Genomic DNA, 23,685 nt, shown 5'->3' with positions numbered 1-23,685 from the left:
AAGAACCTTTCTGTTTCACAAAAGGTTCTTTGTGGTGAAAGAAGGTTCTTCAGATTATAAAAAGAATCTTTGACTGAATGGTTCTGTGTGCAACCAAAAATAGTGGCATCGCTTAAAGAACCTTTTGAAGCATCTTTATTTTTAAGAGTGTAGAGGCTAAAAGTGTTAACAGTTCTGTTTAAATGTGACATATACTGCTTGGTTTAAAATTATGGTTCATTTCTAGTTTGTGAATTCATCTCTTCCTTTCACAGTTTAAATGTGCAGAATTCCTACATATTAACATATTCACTTATTTTGCTGGAATCTGAGTGAAGGTTTTACAATAAAAACATATCTTCCATATAAATAAGTAAATATTAAAGAGTTTTTTTGTTTTTTTTTTTTGTAATTAATCAGGTGTGGGCTTTGGGTTTTCTTACATTAAGTATTTGGGAGACACTTTTATCCAGAGCAACTTACATTGCATTCAAGCTATATTTCATAAGTTATTGACAAAATATTAAAATATGGTACACAATATTTGATACATAATATTAATGTTTATATATAATGTTTAAATATGTATTTAATGTATGTGCACTAACATTTAACTTTTTAGTAATTCAACCAATTCTGCCTTTACAATTCACTCTTGTTTAAGGCAGATTAAAATGTAAATATTTACATTTAAGTCTAAAAATAAACTTTTTGATGCTAAATGCTTTTTACATCAAAATAAATCATTTTTAATTATCTTCTCCATATATATGTTTACCCGCTGTTCCATTTTACTGTTGGACCAAATAATGTAAAGATTGTTTGCTTTATTATACAGTATACATACAGTAGAAGAAGGCCTCCTGGAGACCTGAAAAGACTGGCAAATTTTTCAGACTGGTATATCATGTTGCATTCCTTCAGCAACTGTAAGCTGAATGAAAAGACCACCATACGACTGACTGAGCCTAAGATCTGACCTAGTTTGCAGTATTAAAGACCCTTCTTTACAAACTCAACACCGTCTGTTTTTAGTATGATGCTTTGAAAGATTATATATTTTATACATTCTATCTACTGTTTTGTATGTTATGTTTTCTGGGAATAAACACACACACACACACACTAACGCACACATGCGTATACCAGGGTGCCACAAACAGGGTAATTTTAGTGCGCTATTTAAATGGCTCCTGTCTGCTCAAGCGTGTTCAGATACAGTTACATTCAGTGGCCATATTAATCCAACAGGTGTTAAATCATGTCATCATTAATCATCAAATGGCAGTTCACAGTTTAGAGCTGATTAGTTAGACACCCAAATACAGCTTACATTCTCAGCCAATTTTTCTTGATTAATGAAAGTGTGCTGTAAGTTCTCATCATTGGATTGCAATGTCTTAATCTAAAGTAGTTAGAGGGCTTCTTCATGGTCAGCCAGGATCCTTTCCTTTGATTCTGTTAATATATACAGTATAATGACTTCTTTTAAAACTGTCAGTCCTAACAGAGTTAATACATCTTGTTTATACCACTTACTGAGTTAGTTCACAGCAGCCGTGTTAAGGGTTTATCAAGTGGTGTGTGCAGAGTTCAGGACCCTGCGATCTTAGATAGAGAATCTCACTGATAACCCTGAAACTCATCCTGAGTGTTTAACCATCTGTACGCAGTCATTCCTCATTCACCGCAGCACTGCTCAGAGCCAGGGCAGGGGCTTTCCAGCTTGTTCTGCATATTGATGTCAATGATTGTGAGAATGAGTGTCTAAGGTAAGGTAAGGCCTCTCTAGGGGTCAGATGAACTCAGGGCAGTGCAACTTAAATGAAGCTCTTCCTGCAGCTATTTTATGAAAGTTTAATACATATTTTTATTTCATAGAAATTCTTGGTCAAATAACTTAAAAATGTATTTCAGGTATTTATAGTAAACGATTAAGACTGACTTTGGTTATATTAATTATATTTATAATATTTTATAGTAGTTCAGGTGGTAACATAACTGGATTAAGTGAAATATTTATTATATTTATTTACATTGAGGTATTTTGCTTTTTCTTAGAAACCAAGGTATATAATGTTTAGTTGACTACCAGTGTATTAGATATTAGTAGTGGTCAGTCACCCTAACAACTTGGTTTATATTTGGCATTCCCTATTGCCCTGTCTGTCAGCGGTCTCGTTCATATCTATGCAATAGTTTGAAGCGGTCCACTCATGGCACATTAGCCTTCCTGCCAGAATGCAGCGGTTGTCTGGAGAACTATATTAAGTCTGTCTTGCAACTGAGACTTTGTTTGCACAGAAACTCTGTTTTATGAGTATCCATATTGAGTGAATGCTTTTTGCCATAGAATGTGTCTGCGATGTGACAGTAAAGTCGCTGGACTGGTCTAATATTCAGAGTCACATTTCACAACTTTTTAGTATCTGTAAGACGGGACATCCACCGTGTATCTGGAGGTCTCTAAAACAAATTTACAGCATTAAAAGATCAACTACAAGTGTCAGTCTAACCTTTGCACTTTTAGACTGAATGCAATAATCAGATGTTATATAAATGTTTGTGAGACACGTTTAGTTGCTATATTAACAGCTAGTACCTAAAAAAAGGGAATAAAAGTGTCAAACATTTTTGTTGTTGCCTTGAGCATTAATATGTTACACTGACAGTATTAAAAAGCACATTGGTGATAATCTTCTTGAAACCTAAAATAGATATTACGTTGCTGAGTGTCTGAAGGCATCTGTAAAAGACCTGTGTGTGTTCTTACAGAGAGATGGAAAGATACAGTGAGCTGACAGCGAAACACAAAGTGATGGCACGAATGCTTCATCTCTGATTCTCAGACATTATTCAAGCACACATATGCACACACTGACCTTCACACAAACCTTACTGAATTTAATGCTTTATTGTAACTGTACAATGTTTGTACGATGAAATTCAAAGTGCATCTTTTTGTGGTAGAAAAAGACTTTAAGAATGGTTAGTATGTTCATGAAGCTGTTTTCCTTGCCTTAATTAACATCTTGGGAAGTGAAAATGTGCATTTTTGTAAGAAACAAATCCATAAAAAGTGATTTAACTTAAAACCATTCATTCTGGACGAAATATGAGTCCATACGCTTCCTCCAGTGAAAAAGTCCTGTATTCTCTCACATTTAATTCCACAAACATTTGTTTAGAATTGTTTTTGCTCGTAAATGGTGTTCGATCTATGCATATATCTCTCCTGATTCATGTGAAATTATTATTCTTTTTTTTTTCACTGGAGAAAGCATTATTATGGATAGACGTATTTTAGCTGGAAGCAACAGTTTGATGTTAAAAATGTCATGATGAATTAGCAAATATTTATTAGTAAATATTCAGCCAGTTTTAATTTTGGGGCAGTCTATTCCTTTAACTAGTTTAGATCAGTTAATCATCCATAAAAATATTTTAATAATAAAATCTTTAATTTGGCTACATGGCGTAATAGCAGTATATTTTTATGGCCTTTAGAAGACTATAAGATAAATGCATTCAAATTATATTTTACATTTCCCACTTTATCCACATTCATTGCTGGACTGGACTCTAGTCATATAAATAATATGAAAGAGTTTAATATATTGAGAATGAGATGTACATTTAGTTACTTAATATTTTTTATATAATGTAACATTATGCATTAAAGCTGCATGCACTCAGAGTGCAACATCTGTTTGATTGACTGATAATATTATATCAAACACATTCCTTTACTGTTTCAATTTGTTAGCAGTCTGTTAGTTTTAATAGGCAACATTTGTGGACATTATTAATCAGTGCACAAGTGTTACAGGTAGAGTTCAGACTTCACCACTAGAGGGCAGTCGAGTGTTAAGGATTTCACATTCCCACCTGACCATCTGTAAAGTACAGTATCGTCAATGTTTCCCTGGATTGTACTACTGTTACCTGTATTTTTATACCATGGTCATCAAATTTCCCACAAAATTGTGTTACTGCAAATTATTGATTATATATTGAAAATATTCTGAATATTAAACACTAGTTTATGGATATCTTTAAAGTGTGAATCATATGCAGTAAAACTCAATGAATTTTCTATTTTATCTTATTGTTTTGTGACCTTGAACATTTATAATAGCATATTACAACTATTTCTGAATGATAACTGAAGATATTTACTGACTGCACAAAATTCAGCCATAAATGACACTTTAAAGTATATTCCAATAGAAAGCTAAAAACATATATTATTGTTTTTAATGTATTTCGCTCAAATAAGTGCAGCCTTGGTGAACATAAGAGATGTCTTTCAAAAACATTTATTCCAAATGTTTGACCAGTATTTATACATAATAAATTATATTGACGATAGCTGTGCAGATATTTGCATCTTGCCTCCAACTGAAAGGTCACTTCAGTACCACTGTCTGTGTTTGTCTACTTTATAGTTAATTTGCCGCAGTCAGCAACTAGACCTGATGAAACTCACTCAGCAGCTGGCCAGAAAGTTCTGCCATCGTTGAGCACATCGGCTCTTTTTCTAAATGACCGGGACATATTGGCTCAGAGCAGCTTGAGGCTGCATTAGGAACGAGAGACTGAGATTGTAGCGCAGGTGGAGGATAGAGTATCTTATCTTATACTATCCCCTATGTCTGAAACATTTGTTTCGTGGGAGACTGCCGTTATAAATGAATTCAATCGTTTAAGGTCAGAAGTGTTTGCAGATCTTGTCACACATGTTAGCCACTGAGAGGATAAACAACTTACTGTTTGCAAAAACACTTAAGAGATGACATAAGGCATTCATGTCACAATATCTGGGGGAGAAATTGAATGTTGCATGATGCAAGATTAGATTGGACACCTTTAATAAAAACAAGTCTTAAGGTGCTATTATATAATCGAACAGTCAAACTAATTTTGAATAAATTAATAAACAGATGAAACAAAAAGCCCAGTGGCACGGAGCTTTCAGATTCATCTACTGGAGCAATTTGACTTAACCTCGATAGGTGACATTATTTTCTGAAGCACTTTGCAATAATGCAGAAATCAAATAATCAGAAAAGAAGTGGTATGATATCAAGATGGTTTGTATTCATGGCCAAAGGAACACGACTGTTTCCACTTCTCTTTTCATCAGTGATTAACAGAAGCCCCTGGAGTGAATGAACCTGGGACTGAATACAGTATATCAATTGTATGAACATAACTCTAATTCAAATTATTACAAAAATGAAGGAATACATGTGTTTAAATAAAAACTTTGTTCTGCCAGAGTTTCAGCATGATGACTGTACCTTCCATTTTTTCTTTTTACTTTTCTTTTTCTTTTCTTTTTTATCTATATTCAATTGTGCATTCAATTGTTTGATGACATTAGGATTTTTAAATAACAAACTGCTGTTATACAATACATATTGATTAATTCATGCTCTCAAATTACTGTCTAGCTCAGCAATACATCAATATGATGAGGGCAAATTATTATTATTGATTATTAAGCATTATGCTGCCACAATCAATTCGATGATTGTCAAAAGGGATTACTAACATGCATAGAGTAAATCGGAAAACTTTATAAAATAAAAACAATGCCCCCTTGTGGATTATCATTATAGTCAATCATATTAAGACTCCTGCACCTTACTTACCATGGTAATATCAGCAGTGGCATGACTTTTTCAGTCAGGTATGCTGTATCAGCCCAACTTCTGATGTAAACTAACGCAACAGGAAAACGGTCAGTTTAGGACTGACTGAAAAAAATAAGTAAAAATTCAGAGACGAGAAAAGAAACACCACAACAGGTATAGATTTAAAGCTATGCCCTTTTTTCTACCAGTTTGTAGATTAATTTAGGCTATTAAAATAGGGATTGTAAATAAATTCTTAACTTCTTCTTAAAGGTTACTTTGGCTATGTTTTTAGTCAGATAATAGCCTATGTCAGCAATTTGGAGGACAATATGTTAATAGCTATAGGCCTAATCAATATTTTCCTGCTTTGAAACATGAAATAAATAGGCTAAATAAGGTAACTGCGGCTTTTTATTTTACAAATCAGATTTTTTTTTTTTTTTTTTTTTTTTTGCAAGTTGCAAGATATAAACTCGGAACTCTCAAAATTAATCTCACATTTCTGAGTTCATATCTTGCAATTCTGACTTTTTCTCTAAATCCTAAATTTAGCCTGCTTCTGGCATTTAAAGGCACACAATTTCAGTCAGTAGCTGTGAGGTTCTGATTGAGTTTGCAACCGCTGACATGATTGAATCCCACAGTTCTGCTTAAGTTTGCAATGAAATAGACCAAGGTCAGGGTGAAGATAAGTTTGAACCGGACGATCGTGAGGCCACGGTTGTGCTTGTAGTGATTGAAAGCGCGTGTCAAGCCGGCTTAACTGAAACATCCTCCGTCACTTTTGCCCTATAGTCAGCCTTTCATGCTTTGGAAATATGACTCCTACAACAGAATGCATCACATCTACACTATTGTACCTTATAGCGGATTCCAGTTGAAATTATTGCTTCCATTTGGTGGCAAGGCTGACTTTCATCTGATGCATCGTTGACTGGAAGCACAGATGTCCTCAATTCATTAAGAAGTGAGCCCACCCAGTAGAATAACTGGCAGTGGTTGGCTTTTTCCTGTCAGATCTGTTGTTCTGTGAAGAGAGAGCAAGAAAGCTTGAGCTCTGTCATTTGTCAGCTTGCTGGGAAAAGCTTTGAATGGGATTCAAATAGAAGAAGAGATTGTTCCTTAGATCATTGGAATGAAGAAGGAACCATGTTTTTCTCTTCTTCCTAAATATTGGCAAGACACAGACTGAGCAATTATCACTTTTCTGCATTTGACTGGAGCTCCAAATGTGTAATGAAATTACTCTAATGCTCTCATGCCAATATGTAACATCTGTACTGCAGGTTTAAGCTTAATTGCCTCCAAATCACATCATGAAATGAATTCCTAAAAAAACTGCATACTCAGTGCCATTGAACATTGAACTCTTAGCCTTTTAATAATCAGTGTTATGGGATCATTAACAGTGTATAAAAAGTTTTGATGCATCACACCAACCATGATTTCCATTATTGTACACTTTCAGAAAAAAAGGTTCAAAAGCTGCCACTGGGATTCAAAGGTATAAACGTATATTTTAGGTTACCATTTTAATATGTACACTGTAATATGCACCTTTTATGGTACTAATATGCATCCATTAGGGGTAAATATGGTACAAATGTGTATGTTTTTAAAGGGTAATGTAACTTGGCAATGCAATTCAGGATCTGTAAATAAAATGAGATTAGCAGGAATGAAATCATTATAAAAACATTTATGAAATCATTTTATCATTAAAATTTTTTTTTTAATTAGTATTTAAACTTATTTAAACTTCAAAACTTAATTATATATTTTTTTCCAATGTCTAAAGCCATTTATTTAAAGTTTCTTTTGACAAACTGGATGATTTTGAATTTCAGTTTGCAGTTCAAATTCAGGATTTGATTTGGATTTTTTTTTTATTCAATTCTGAATGAACAGGAAGTCTGGTTTGATTTTTAGTTTGCAGTTAGTTCTTTCTTTCGATGTCTGAGTGTAATGAGCGTTTTTATCTCCGTATTTGTTGTGGCTGGTAAACCAAAGCCAATAAGACTGCAGACCTTAGCAAGACCCCTGAAGTGTTTTTGAAGAAAGCCATCTACTTCCAGTCTTAACCAGATTGTGTCTATGTATAAGTGCTTTTTTGGTCATTCTCTCAGGGCCCCCCACCCCCTCCTTTGAGGAGGGTTTAGCAAGTGCAGCTTTGTGAGTGTGCGAGGGAGAGTGTGGGTGCACTCTCACAGCCGGGTGGGCCGGCTGGGGGTCACGGGTCACTGGCCCGCCCAACTTCCATCTAGAAGAACAAAGCATCGGCCAAATGAAAGAGCAGGTTGGGACTTGGTTCAAGTTCAAGGGTCCCGCCCCACATTTGGGGCTTACCAGGGGCTGAAATACATAAAGAAATAAATAATCAAATAATAATCAGATCCTCAGCCTTCTGGAAACCCGGTCATGTGCGAACGTTCGACGTGCCTCTCACGAGGAGCCTGAACGAAGATACGTCATCCCATTCACATTCATTGCTTTTTCTCCATCACTCTGAAGTCTGCTTACTTTTGTTCTTTACATAACTCGATCTGATTTTTTTGAAAAAGCTGATTTGTATGCCTTTCCAGTGACATAGCTGCCACCCAGAATTCTTCACAAGGAGGTGGAAGAGAGGTCAAACCAAACAGACGTCTCAAAAAGAGGCCCAGGTATGACTGAGCTAGAACATATGATAAGAGACCTTTGAATTATTGTCACTATGTGCACATTTGCGCACAATGCAGGATTAAAGGCTTGCTGGACCAAATCACTTAGAGAATATGAAGTTGGGGATGGGGCTTTTTTTGGTTTTCTCTCTCGATTAATTTCCCGCCTAAACCACTTACTCCCAGGGCCGACAGATTACACAGATGGACAAATATTTGCTCTGGTTTTGTTCCAGTGTAATTGTGAAGCTTGTATGTGGCTTCAGTTCAAATTTTCACAGGGAGTTTCTCCAAAGCAGAGAGATAAACGAGTACATCTTTATGCTTAATTTAACAATTTTAATTTAGAATTTAACGATTGTTTCAGTTTTGATTTAGTAAGTTGAATTTGAATCACTACAGAAGAAATTACGAATATAAAATATCAATGTTTTAATAATTTAAAATAATTATTAATTTCTCTCTCTCTCTCTCTCTCTCTCTCTCTCTCTATATATATATATATATATATATGTGACATTCATTTTAATACTAATGTTATAATTAAATTGATCTGAATCCTGTAATTTAAAATACAATTCTGCTTTCTGCACTGTAAAATGTAAACAAAATTTGACTTCAAAATTTCACATGAATTTGAATGTGTCGCCTGCCGTTTCTTAACCATTAACAGAGAAATCCACTAGATATTTCTGATTGAAAATTGTTTTTACACCAATTCTTTTCGGTGTCTTAGACTGTAATTCAACTCAAGTTGAGGAATTTCAGATGTGAACGGTACACAACACTGATGAATAAATCATTTCTGGCTTTTGAAATGGAAATGGAAAGCTGGAAAATCCTGAATTCCTTTTCCTTTTAATGACGTAGTTTATGCCATTTTAACTGCCCTTCAAATGCTCCGCTGCATCTTTTCTCTGCTCATCAGACTTGTGCCAGGAAGATGACAAATGTACTGCTATGTCTTCTGGTGGAGCTGATTTCTAAGGTCTCTCCTTTGTTTTATAGGAGGAAATGGTATTTGGAAGCTCAAACAGGATGTCCCGCTGTTCGTCCTGACTGTGAACCCCCACCCAACACTGTGAAATGGCTTAAGTTAATCCAGGATCCTGAAAGCAGTGCAGTTTTTTTCCTTCCTCTTGTTCTTCGTCATTTAGAAAGCTTCAGGGAAAGAAGGGGACACAAGGATTTCCTTCTGGTGTGTCTCAAACCCAGACAGACTACCCGCGGGGCGAGACTATCTCCATGAACGTGAGCAGTGTGAAATAAAGAGCCACAGTTGAAATAAAGCATTTCATGTCAGATAAAACTATCTCAGATTAATATATTTCAGCCTTCTCTATAAATTATGAAAAACGGATAAAGGTAAAAACGTATTAACGTACTCCTCGATCTAGAGATGGAATTTGCTCACAACACAAACCAACTACATAATGGAGATGACTCGGACTCTGAAAACCTTAAGCCTGTTAGAGATGTGCTCACACTTCCCATCCCTCAGCCTCTGTGAATCACTGAACAACAGAGGCTTTGTAGAGCTGAGTCTTGAGTCTAGCAGTGGTCATTTGAAGCATTCACTATTACTGGAGCTCCAACCGCTTCTTCCTGAATCAGTCGGACACTTGAGGCCTGAAGTCCACAGATAATAGCTTGCAATTCCAAAGTTTTCATGGCTATAAACAAGGAATGTCTGTTTTAGAGGCTTTGTAATGTGCAACCAAAGCATGAGGGGTAAAATTGTGAACTTCTGCAAGTTCACCTAAGTCATCAGTATTATACATTATCATTACTATTATTTAAAAGTTTTAAAAATGGCTCATGAAAGTCCTGGAGGTATCAATTATAACGGGTCACGTTTTTCGTAAAGTGTGCTTATGAATGTGGAATGGAGTTATGTAACTGAAAAATTTGCCAGATATTATGGTGAATTACAATTTATTGAGCTATATAAACAATTTGAACTTTATATTTAAATAATAATTAAAAAACCTTTTAAAAACTTTGCAACTACACCCTCACCCCTTCATACATTCATATGAAAAATTAAAAATAACCAAAAATATGCCAGTTAAAATGTATGCAAGTGCAAAACTAGATGTTGAACCCACGTGGACGTTTCTGTCTTCAGCTGTACTGAATATTTCATCATCTTTTGAGGACTTTGATTATCAAAAAAATTCCCGGATTATCACCTCCTTTTCTATTAAAAGGCTACAATTGACACTGCGCTACTTTCGGATATAACAATGTTTTGGAGTATCTTTCCATTTCATAACTAGACCACCCACATTAACAAACAGAAAGAATCATGGATTTGACCCCAGGCTGTCTAACTCTTAAAAACCAAGGATGACAACACGGTGAAGATACAACAACTGCATATAATCCATCGATTCAAACTCATGCCACTGGATGTGTAACTAACTACACATCCACAATTACTCCGTTTTGAATTCATATTATGATCAAGAACTTTCTACAGGAATCATGTCAGGTCCTTCCAAGAAAGGCAAGATAATCACTTTTTTTACCACATATAAGTTTATATACACATATAAACTTTTTATAATGATAGATAAACTAGAAGCTGAAGAGAAAATGAATCTGGGAAATAAACGATTATAAAGTGTACAAGGCATGATTTTCATTTCAGCAAAAACTTTTTTTTTTTTTTGAAGTTATCTGATAAATTCAAACACTTCACAGTGCTCCACCATCACTTCTGGCTGGCTGATTTCTGGCTGGCTCATCTTGTGAACGTGGTTGCTTTTGCACAAAGCAGAACTTGAGTGCTACAACTCGACTGCACTCACACTGGCCTATCAAATGATCGAATTAAAAACCAAAAAACAATGGAACGGAAAAGTAAACTGTGATAACTTCTGGAATTCCTCAGATTAACAAAGAACTCCCAAATTACAATTAAGACTTGGCTCTTCTCCAGTGGTTTGGGGACAACCAATGGACAGCCATAGGGATGAACTGTGGTCCCCAATAACATTAGAAGATTCAATAATACACTTTCTTACTGCAATAACGTTAAGAAACATTTAGGATAGATGTTATTGGATTTGCTTAAGAATCTGCCTCCTTCCAGATGATACACTGAAAACCATTATAATATTGTTCATTATTTAACAGGGAAACATTTTAGAAAGAGTTTGCAGACAATGTGCAATTCATTGATTAATAGGGCTTAAAGTCTTCCTCCATCCAGCATAATCTGAAACTGTTCATTTTACATGTGGTACAGCATGAAAATCATTGCTTGTGATGCATAAAAAACAGACGTTTCATTGCAGATGAGATGATGTTCCCAAGTGCTTGCACAAGTTTAATATCATTTGCACTTACACACACACAAACACACACTTGAAACTCATACTCAATAAATAGACAATGGGATAAGGCAGTGTTGAAACATGCATTCATCCCAAAAAACTTATCAAACATTCATACAATATACACAAATGTATTCTGTTTCGGAGCAAGAACATTTTTTGGCAATGTCGGATTATCAAGGCTTTTTGGGTGAAGTCCAGGTGAAGCATAAGGATCTCCAGACTCATGTAATAATGTTTTCAATTTCGGAGGCCTTTCGAGAGACGAGAGGAGATCTGGAAGGAAAGCGGATCCTTTCCATTGCCTTACAAGTTTCAATTTAGGAGAAAAAACAAAGGGAGGACAAAAGGAAGGTGTGATATTCCTCCTCGTGGCAGCCAGCTGCACAAGTCTTCAAGATGATCCGGAAGTCTCCAGGTAGCTTTGCAGCTTCCGAACTGTGGTTTTGTCCAGAGAGCAGAGGTCAAAGTCAAAAGTTGTGTTTGTGATGTGAAAGTGTCCCGTTTCCTCAATGAGATTCACAATCTGCAAGAAAAAAAAGAGGGAATCTGATTATGACGGGGGGTGGGGGCAATCCGTTCACCTTTACATTTGATAAAAGAGCTCCATTGACAGTGTGCAGCCTCCGTTTGCACGATATCTCAAAGTCTGATTGTAATCAAGGCAGATGCTTTACCAAAGCAGCCTGTTATTGGTTCCAGCCCTTGCTGCTTCAGAAGAGGGGCTGAATTGGTGATTATGTAGAGAAGGGGGGCTGCAGAGTGGCCACATGAATTAAACTAAGCCGTAATGGGACCCAAACCTGATCGGTTTCGCACTACAAAGCGAAAGCCGCATATGGAAGGAATTTCTTCAGTTTCCCCTTGAATGCAGGCCAGAAACACAGGGAGACCCAGAGGCCTGTTATGACACTGAAGATAGAAGTCAGCGGTTCCTGAAGCCTGGACAAACAACCATGGATATACTGCTGTTGTTTAAAATTTAAGAAGTTTAAGTAGACAAAAATCTATTGTAAAAGTTAATATAAGACAGGAAATGTAATCAAACATAATATTATATTTAAAAAAGAAGAAATATTAATAAAATATCTAAAAAGACTGATGGATTATATAGTTATATATAGATTATATAGTGCTGATGGGCTACGCTGCACAATAGACTTCGAGACAGATGGTGCCATACAAAGGTTGTTGGTTCGAGTCCCACCAGAGTCATAGCCTAATAGTTAGAGTCAGATTTATGACCCAAATGTTGAAGGTTCGAATCTCAGGTCTGGGAGGAATTGTCTGTGGTGGGGAGTGAATGTACACTCGGTGTTATCTTCCACCCTCAATACTACAACTGAGGTAAGAGCCTTGAGCAAGGCACTGAATCCCAAAGTGCTCCTTGAGTGCCGCACCAATATGACTGCCCACTGCTCTGGGTGTGTGTTCACAGTGTGTGTGCACTTGGATGGATTGATTGCAAAGCACTAATTCAGAGTTTGGGCCACCATACTTGGCTACATGTAACTTCACACTAGTTCCATGGTGGTTCCATGGTTATATATTTAAAATTGTAGATATAAATAATAAGAAGTTACAATAAAAAAAATATATAATAAATTATTTAACCTTATAATTTACATGTACCGATTATTTAAACTAATTAAAAGCAAATTAATAACAATTAGAATTGCATAAATGAGGCTATGAGATTAATGGGATTAAAAAAATAATTAAATGATACTCTAAATATGAAGCAGAAACCACCAGTAGGTGGCGACAAGTCACAGTATTAATGAGTCATTCATTCATTCAACCGATTCCTTCAAACTGCTGATACATTCAGAGACAAAAAGACTGAGCAACTGTCTACATTCAACTACTTTCATTAGCTAAACTATATCATATTACATAAATATACAAACCCATACAGGGGGGCATCCTGAATTTTAGTGGCACATAACTGCATTCTAATAGGATAGACCATGTAGTCAGTCAATCATCCAGTATCAAGTTCATCAATTTAATTTTTGTGATAAATAATGTCCCTCAAAAAAACAATTTCTTGTGGCCAGAATAACAACGAATAAAGCTTGCCAATGACATCAACAAATTTTCCAGTTTGCATTAAGGGCTCATCATGGAAGTTAATCAATGCCATATCTTATTGCAGAGGAGGCTGATTATTTCACAAAACTGCAGGATTAGCTTGATTAAGATTTACATTTGAATCGCATTTGGAACATCTTCCAGACTTACACCGCAACAGGCTTTGCAACAGAAGGGCATGGCAAAAATTGCTTGGAACAAGAGAAGTATTACTTTCCATTGTGTCAAAGCAAATAGGGCTCAAAGATCAGGAATTATGGGCTGCAAAGAGTTTACTTGGCAAGCAGCACTTGAAGGAAGAGAAAACCTGCTGTTACCAGTATGATTTATCACAGCCAGATATTCATTGACATGTTAATGCTGTGGATAATAACTTTAAACTTTACAGGTTTCTAAATTTTTAGGTAAAGCACTCAGTTTCCTTGGACATCGACAGGGAAGTGTCCCTTCTCATGTTCCCTCATAAAGGGAACACAAGGAATACTGCACTGCGTCTCATGTGCAAAGGTCCCTTAGTGCAACTGTCTGTGCAGAAGTGAGTGATTTAGGAAAGCTGACTTCTGACAGTACATGCTTCTCATTTATTACCTGCTGTAATATGTGCCTTTCCCTTAGTGCCATTAGTCTTCTGTGAAGCTCAACCAGTTCATCCAAGTATGCCTGCAGATCGAGATGTTAGATTAATCGATAAAAAGGAGACATGTTACAGATTGATCAATCATGCTCTTACTAAATGTGGCATGTCTAAAATGTCATGGTGTCCTGCACTGCAGTGGTTTCGACTGTTTTTGCTTTTTAGACCCCAAGTGGCAAAATAAAACATTCATCTAAATTGTTTAATACACAGTTTGCTTACAATAAAACCTTTACATGTATTAATATTAAAATGACAGGCCTAGTATGTCATTATCCCTGTAGCTCAAACAGCAAAGTGCTAGCGAACCCCTGGGATTCCCAAGAAAATCATCTAGACAAAATTTAATGTATTTGATGCTTAAAAACATGCCATATGACATATAATGTTGCACATATGCATTAAAAAAGAAGACTGATTACCTTGTCACAGTCAATGTTTTTATTTTTGTCCATCTTTGCTTGTTTCATAGGACTCTTCACCTCAAGTATCTGCAAAATTATCACAATTTAAAAAAACATTACAACACACACATACATCTCATTGTTCAAATGTTTGGAGTTGGTAATATTTTATAATGGTTCTGAAAGAAGTCTAGCCAATGCACCATTTATTTGCTCAAAAATACAGGAGAAAAAAGAAAGAAAAAGCACATTTGACAGTAGCTTGAGTTTACAATAGTAGTAACTTGAGTTAGGATAGAGATGTAAATCTGTAATAATTGTAACAACCACATTTTAATTATGGTGAAATTTAATTATACTGATGGATTGTTTTATTAAAATTAACCACTGGTCTTCCGTAGTAAGAAACATTTAAAGCATTTTTGTCTATATGGAGCCATTTGGCAGCTTAAAGCCAAATGAAGTGTGGGTAAAATGTGACATATGCAGTTTCTGGATCCACCAAGCCTGCTCTCTTAAAATTCGTAAGCATAAATACTGTTATGAAAAAGTGTTCTAGTAGACTTATTTACACACACACACACACGCACACACACGCACACACACACACACACACACACACACACACACACACACACACACGCGCGCGCACACACACACACACACACGCACACACGCGCACACACCAGTCACAAAAAGTGAGATAATGTTTTGTATTGTCCTTTTTGATTATTTCAATAAACCTGTTTTTGAAGCATACTTCATGGTGAATTTTTATTTTGATGATTATATCTGACAACTAAGGAAAATTCCAAATTAAGTATCTCAGAAAATTAGAATATTGTGAAAAGGTTCAATATTGAAGACACCTGGTGCCACACTCTAATCAGCTAATTAACTCAAAACACCTGCAAAGGCCTTTAAATGGACTCTCAGTCTAGTTCTGTAGGCTACGCAATCATGGGGAAGACTCCTGACTTGACAGTTGTCCAAAAGACGACCACTGACACCTTGCACAAGGAGGGCAAGACACAAAAGGTCATTGCAAAAGAGGCAAGCACATTAATAGAGAGACGAAAGGGAAGGAAAAGATGTGATAGAAAAAAAGTGGACAAGCAATAGGGATAACCTCACCCTGGAGAGGACTGTGAAACAAAACCCATTCAAAAATGTGGGGGAGATTCACAAAGAGTGGACTGCAGCTGGAGTCAGTGCTTCAAGAACCACTACACACAGACGTATGCAAGACATGGGTTTCAGCTGTCGCATTCCTTGTGTGAAGCCACTCTTGAACAACAGACACCGTGCCAAAGCTTCCAGTACCTGGTTGAAGGACCATGGTATCTCTGTTCTTAATTGGCCAGCAAACACGCCTGACCTTAAGCCCATAGAAAATTTATGGGGTATTGTGAAGAGGAAGATGCGATATGCCAGACCCAACAATGCAGAAGAGTTGAAGGCCACTATCAGAGCAACCTTGGCTCTCATAACACCTGAGATACTGAATTTGGGATTTTCCTTAGTTATAATCAACAAAATTAAAAGAAATAAACATTTAAAATATATCAGTCTGTATTTAATAAATGAATACAATATACAAGTTTCACTTTTTGAATGGAATTAGTAAAATAAATCAACTTTTTGATGATATTCTAATTATATGACCAGCACCTGTATTTGACATCAACTTATAAGGGCTGTGATATTCTTGCAGAGGTTTGAATTTGTGCTTTTTGTAGTTAATAAATGTGGGTGCTTTGTATACATTTCTGATCACTCGAGCTTAAAGATTCAGCTAGTTACAAATGCTGAAACAAAAACCCTTATGAACTGTTGACAGTTTAATTTCTTTTACCTCCACATATAATTTCAACTCATTCTCTCTAAGCACAAGAGCTGATATGGAAGAGTGAAGTCACAGTTAGATGAGAGGTGTACGAGCTCACCTGATTATTGGCGGTTTTCAGTAGAGGTTGGGGGTCATTATGGGGCAGTGGTGAAGAGGCAGAGCTATTTTCACTGTCACTGCCGTCACTTAAACTCACCCTGCAAAATATGTGGCAGATATTCACCATTCATTATCCCCTTCTCAGTATCTTCACATCAGCTACACAGCATGGTATGCAGGCACAGATATACAAAATTGTCTTTTCCCACCTCTGCAGCCAGGGTTAGTTAGTTGGTAGTTATTGATAGATATTTACCTGCGGTGGCGATGCGTCATCTGCATGTGTAAAGGTCGCTCCATGTCTGAGTCCATGTCATTATCGTCCTCCTCTTCCGAATCCTCTTCGTTTTCATCCGAGTGCAAATCTGGGATCACCGACCGCAAAGGACCCAATACTACAGGTGAATAAGAAAAAGCAAATGTCTACAAAAGCATAATATTTGAACATTTTTGATCCCAAAGTCATAAGATGCATTGCACACACATCCATAGTAAGATTTCTGTAATATTAGTAAAATAAACTAATATATTGGTAGTAAAGTATACTCTTTGGGTAAAAAAAAAGGGACTTGACACACTGACCCATAATAAGGCCAGGCTTTCTCCAAGCTAGCCAAAAGCAGAAGGATGTGGCAAATATCGGAAAGGTTACCTTGCCGTTTGTGTGTGCGTCCAAAGCTGGAGCTTGAACTGGAACCGGAGCTGGCTGGACTGGGCTGATCCGACTAGGAAAGAAGGCAAAGTACCAACTCAATAAAAATAATAATAATACCAATGTCAAATCATTTTGATTTTGTGTGCTCAAGAAGTCTGACCATGAAATGATGTGGGAAATAAGCACTTTCTGATATCTCCCAATATACTGACTCTATCACACAACACGGACATCAAAAAGACATTTACTAAGCATTTTCTAATGACACAAAACTGGTTATGCAGTCTTATAATTACAAATCCACGGTGAAGTTACCTCAGGGGGCAATATTTTAAATCTGAAAGAGAACCAGATGCAGTTAGTTGTGAGGCTATTTCCATGATCTTCTGTTCCACACTAGAGGCTTTGAAGGGTTTACGTGTCACTTCCTCACTGTAAATCAGGGGGTTCCTCGGTCACCCGATTTAATGAAGACTGATTTATGGTCACACAGTTCCCTTTGGGGCAATGTTCACACTAAACCTTCCTACTCACACATGACTCTTCACTTTGAGTGCAAATAAAAAAAAAAAAACCTATATAAAAAGTTTAATATGCAAAGGACACCATTAATCCAAATGTTGAAATGACACCAAAACAGATTTTAGCTCTCCGTACTGCTGAAACATGAATAGTGGTCATTGATGAAAATAAAAAAACAAAAGTGAAGGGAATGAGACACTTATTCATGGAGTAAGTTCATCAGGCTGAGGTTAAACTAGATTTAGAGGAGGTCTCTTTGAACTGTTGAATCTGTAGATTAATTGTTGAGGATCCCACAATTTATGAGGCACCTTTGAACTCGTAGGGCAATATCTCACTACAGAGCCAAGCCTCTCAGAACAATGGGACTGTGATTGATTGGATACATGGGCGGAAAAGAGCAGACATGTTTTAAAGGGCCCCTCTTTTTGCTTTTTGAGACACATGCACCATGTTTATTGAAAATACCTTTAAAATGTAACACATCACATCTTGTGCTCTTTTGCGGTATGAACAGTTATCCTTGTTAAAGACATGTTTAATAGCAGTAATGTTTGATCCAAGGTTTCTAGTTCTGGTAAATTTAAGACATTTTCTAGACCTTTTTTAAGACCAAAAAAAAAAAAACTTCTGAACATTAAATTTAAGACATAAAAATAAAAAGACATAATTGTAAGTCTTAACTTCTGATGAACATGATGTTCTTCTTTCAATATTTTTGTCTTGTTTTCCAGTGTCTTAATATTCATAAATAAAGATGACATAAGATAAGAATACAATAAGACAAGATATGAAGAGATAAGAGGAAAAGAAGTCTTGTTTAAAAAAAAAAAGATCAAAATGAAGTGTTTATGATTAAAACGAAGAAATATCTGCTGATGGGCTCAGAAAAAATCTACTTAATTCAAAGGAAAACATGTTTCCATTCACTATCAACAGATATTTGTTCTTGTTTGAAGCATAAACGCATTAATCATGTTCATTTTCACAGAAAATCATTTCTTCATCTTGCATCAAGTAATGCATCTTGATTTAATGATGTTTAGATATTTGTATTGGAACATGACAAAAATACTGAGGAAAATATCCTTTTTCCTTCGCTTTACAGAATTTTCTTTAAATGCAATTGTTCTTTCACAGTCAAAAGAAATTTATTTTAGCTCTGTAATATTTTATTAAGACCAAAATAAGATATTCAGGATATATTATGCTAGGACATGATTGAACCATCAGGAATTGTGAAAAGTGGGCGTTTGGCAGTAAATGATGCTGGTAACTGTTGGTTGAAACCTAACTGGCCTTGACGGCAGAGCAAAAATGATAAGTATGAAATTATAAAATTTATTTGGCATAACTGAGGTTCAATGCACAATAAGACTAGGAGCGTGCAATAAGAAAATAAATATGAACAATTTTGATTAGACTGGCTCACTTGTGCAACAATGATACAGTATGGACATTATATACTTTTCAGCGTAGTCTGCAATTACTGTAAATGTGTCCACCTGACAATACAAAAAAATAATAATACAAATGCACATCCATGCTGCTTTCCAAACAAATAAAGGTCATTAAAATATATGACAATAATCATTATTCATATAGCATTGACAAAAGAGAAGGTTAACGTGGTCCTTGCTAAGAAAACAGTTTCAAAGAGAGGCTCGTGAAAACGGCCTGTTCTAACAAAGCAAAAATGAATGTAATGATGTTCTTTTAAAATTACATTCAGTACAACAAAGATGTGAGCTGTAAGTGGAGCGAATTGGATTGAATAACTGCAATCCACAAAGACTTCCCGACCAAATGGAAGTATAATACAAATCAGGCTTATTGTGGCAAATGGGGCCGAGGATAAAAGAGTAAGAAAGGCGCTCTGTTACAATTGCTTTCCTGACTTTCCATTTGGCTTAAGTTTTGAGGTTTAAAGTTACTTTAAAGTCCACTGTTTTTCTTCGCTGCCCTCACGTTAAGTTTAAATTTGTACTCTAGTTGGATACACATTTTACAAGCTTGCTGAAATTGCATGGGGTGGAGGAACATTTCGAGCACTCGGGGAAAAACCAGCAAGGAAGTTCAATGCGAAACTGTTAAGCTAATTCCTCTTGGAGAGCGGCCCGAGAGGAAATCTAAAAGAAGCTATTAAAGTTAATCTGAATTAATTTGTTTACATTCTTCTCTGATGACCACTTGGTGAAACTGAATCAGGTCTCTTGAACTAAATGTACAAGCAGATGCCATTCAGCTCCTCAGCGAATGGAGAAAGTGAGTTTGGGATTTATAACAGGGCTGGTACAGTGATTAATGGCAAAGAAAGGTTTTAGAGAACTCTTGGGAAACATTGGCTAATGTTGTCTATTCAGACGAAACAGGCCAGGAGGATGCAAATTAGACCACTCTGTCCTCTTTCTAGCAATCTTCACTACACTACATTGAAACTATGGTTCACTGGTACACTGACAATGGTACTTCTTTTTTTTTAATGACAGATGTATTAAGCAATGTTTGCATTATTATTATTCATACTTGGGGTTATTGGTTTACACAAACCCCAAACTCAAGTATTAAACTGTTTTTTTTTTTCAACGGATGTACATTATACTTCAAAAGCTTGGGGTCAGTTTAAAGAAATAAATACTTTTATTCAGCAAGGATGCATTATATTGATCAAAAGTGACTGTAAAGACAATAAATGCTTTGAACTTTTTATTCATCAAAAGAATCCTGGAAAAAAGGATCAGAGTTTCCCCAAAATGGAAACCCAACTATTTTCAACATTGATCTTAACAGGAAATATTTCTTGGGCAGTAAATGAGCATATTAGAATTATTTCCGCAGGATCACGGGACACTTTTACAATGTGTAACATTTTACAGTATTACTGTCTTAGTGTTTTTTATCAAATAAACGCATCGTTGGTGAGCATAAGAAACTTCTTTATTGATAACCTCAAATTTTGGAGCTTCCTGTTATTTTTTAAGCACTCTGAATAAAAATGCATGTTGTATACAGTGAAATGGGAAACGGGGAAAAATCCCACAAACTAGTTATAAATGAGAGCCATATTTATAGAGAGAATTTGTTAGAAACTACAAATAAACAAATAAATAAATAACCATCAACCATCTCCAACATATATTCATCATGGCGGTGAGTTCTGTTAGAACATACAACACTCACTCATCTTTGGTAAATGTAGAAATCTAGTTTGTTTTTGTCTTGTTCTGCCCTTACTTCAAAATTACAGTTACTGTGCAATAACTACAGTAATTTTCAAATTCTCCTTTCCAAACAATGTGTTCAATTCATCTCCTTATACAGCACCCGCCTAAAACCATTCACCACAGGCATTCTCACAGTGCCTTAAACCTAGAGAAATACAGCAAGGAATCAAAGGCAGAACATAACAGGGCGCTATAAAACGGTTACGTCTCACTCACTGGACTGAGGGTGACAGTGGTGCTAGTGAGAGTTGCTGCCTGGCAGGGGGCAGGTGCTAAAAATCTCCCGTAAAGAGAGTTCGACAATAGGGCCTGCCAAACGTCCTGCAAGCAGGGTGGTAAAGACACTTAACTTCAAACCCTCTCCGAACCTGTTGAAGAGCAAAGTTGTTTCTTTGAAGTTCCTTTGCCCTTCATTCTCACTTTTTTTTTTTTTTTTTTTCAGTCTGCATTTTACTGCCTGTTTGTCCGTCTGCGAGCCTGGCTGACATCAAAAGCATGGTCAGGGTTTTGCACCATAAATTAAGCTGCCTTTCCACTATGGGCCGCACCCCTCTTCCCAAACTAGACGCTTGTAAAAGCTCATTGAAGAATCCCTGCAACCCTTAGACAATAAAACCGGTGTCGTCACTCCTAAGGAAAGGTTCGCGGGTCTTTAAGCATGAAGCTCATCTGGAGAGATGCCTGAGAACATGAAGAGAGAAAGAGAGGCCTTGCTGTCACTCAAACTTGAGTAATGGCAGAGCTGTGGCTATGCAGTAAAATGCTACATTACTTTTTGTATTTTTTATTTTTTTTAGAGCTAATAAAAAAAAAAAAGAGAGACTTCCATTAGCATGAACTCTGTTTGCAATTCGCGGTGACATGCAGACCACCAAACTAAAATGATGCACTAAACAAGTAGAGCTCCGAACACACACATATGAATTATTAAACAAGGATATGTCTGTTAAATGCTGTCACAATACTAAATGTGGTGCTTCAATGGCGTGGCATTTACAGAGATGTGTCAGCACCAGTGCTGGGTAGATTACATGCAAATTGTAGTCTGATACTGATTCCAAATTACATGACAAACATTGTAGTTAGTAACGTAATCTACTTTTTGATTACTTTTAGATTACTTTTCGACCTGACATGTTTATCACATGACTTAAGTTAATCTTGTATAATATTGACTTGACATGAAAAGACTTTGACTGTTCTATTTTATAAAAAAATTAATAATATAAAAATAAATAAAAGATGAAAAATTAGGATCAGGGAGAATCAATAAATTACCAAAAAATTAAAATAAAGGCTACAGTGTGAACAATATGTAATCAATAAAAAAGTAACTAGTCTGGTTAAAAGAATTTTAAAATGTAATATAATCCAATTACAATTACTTCGTTTTTGGAATCTGATTACATAATCCAGCTTTGGTCAGCACAATATACAGTTGTTATATGAATTATGATTGTCAAAAGAATCATAAAAAAAAAATAAAAAAATTCCCGGTTATGGACTTAAATGCTCATAATGACTCTTCAAAAGTCTGTTTTGGGGTAAAATGCTGTAATAAACACAAAAAAGAAAGACCTTCTTCTTCCCATGAGCTTTACGGGGTCAGCAGAGGCAAAGCAGGTGGTCACTAGCAGCACCGTGCACACAGCTGGTCTGCAGCTTTACGACCATCGCCTCTGCAGTGGTGCCATAAATCTAGCAGTGGCTCTGAAACTGGCATTTGCTCTGCTTTAGGACTATTGTCTCATTCCAATCAAGCACATCAAGCTCTTCACTTACAGAGGTCGTCATATAAACAGATTTTAGGATTGGGTTACATCCTCCCCCCACTAGCCTTTATGTGAGATACATGGCAACATGCGTTTGGAATTTAACTCCCGTTACTTCAATTTATCTTGTTAAGTACAGTGTAACTTTAGCATTATTTATATACTAATCACAGTATTTATTCATTTTTTTTAATTAGCTTTAATTCATGTTTATGTTTTAAACTCAAACCAGAAAACTAACAGTAAAACATTAAGTATATTATTCATCCACATGTGCATTTAATCAGTCTATCCACTTACGCTCGCTAGTTACGGTCTAAAAAGGCTAGAGGCTACTACGGTTTACTGTTTTACCATAGTAAGACCGATGATAAATTCTGATAGAGAGAAATCAGTTATTTTTAGGATAAGATGCTCAACAGGACACTTACTAAGTTGCAGTTTATAGAATCAACAAGAGACACTGCTCACAGCAACAAGGTTAATTATCCATCAAACTGTCCATTTAGCATTTATTCTGTTCATCTGTTTCTTAAAATAAAACTTGATTATTATTTACTAATGCTTGTTACAGTTCTGACTTAGAAAAGTGTCTAGAAAAGAGCAAAGGCTTTCCTTTGATAAAATCTCCCTCTTTACTGTCCATCTTAAGATAGAAATAGACTGTGTGTGAATGTTAGTGGTAATGTCGATCAGATCAGGGCCTTACAAACATGGTGACCCAAAGAAAGTAGCACCTGGAATTCATCAGCTGTCATAAACACTGGAGTTTCATTTCTTTCCCTTTTTTTTTTTTTAAAGAAGTAAGTT

The 23,685-nt window shown here is 36.0% G+C and overlaps 1 protein-coding gene across 7 annotated transcripts in view; it reads right to left on the bottom strand.

Moving 5' to 3' along the window:
* Window positions 1-10,811: 10,811 nt before the first annotated feature.
* Window positions 10,812-23,685, bottom strand: part of LOC113052268 (protein AF-9-like) — a 44,691-nt gene continuing 31,817 nt past the window's right edge. For 6 of the 7 annotated variants that reach the window (XM_026216689.1, XM_026216687.1, XM_026216690.1 and 3 more), the window contains 7 exons: window positions 17,355-17,427; window positions 16,959-17,097; window positions 16,701-16,800; window positions 14,773-14,841; window positions 14,305-14,376; window positions 12,426-12,564; window positions 10,812-12,148 (listed from right to left, as the gene is read on the bottom strand). In XM_026216689.1, the coding sequence (XP_026072474.1) occupies window positions 12,132-12,148; window positions 12,426-12,564; window positions 14,305-14,376; window positions 14,773-14,841; window positions 16,701-16,800; window positions 16,959-17,097; window positions 17,355-17,427 (609 nt within the window). In that variant the 3' untranslated portion in view covers window positions 10,812-12,131. The remainder of the gene's footprint in view (window positions 12,149-12,425; window positions 12,565-14,304; window positions 14,377-14,772; window positions 14,842-16,700; window positions 16,801-16,958; window positions 17,098-17,354; window positions 17,428-23,685) is intronic. The other variant, XM_026216688.1, reaches the window with a different exon arrangement.

The sequence above is a fragment of the Carassius auratus genome, chromosome 32, assembly GCF_003368295.1.
Source record: "Carassius auratus strain Wakin chromosome 32, ASM336829v1, whole genome shotgun sequence".
Lineage (NCBI taxonomy): Eukaryota > Metazoa > Chordata > Actinopteri > Cypriniformes > Cyprinidae > Carassius > Carassius auratus.
This window is presented reverse-complemented; position numbering and strand designations above follow the sequence as displayed.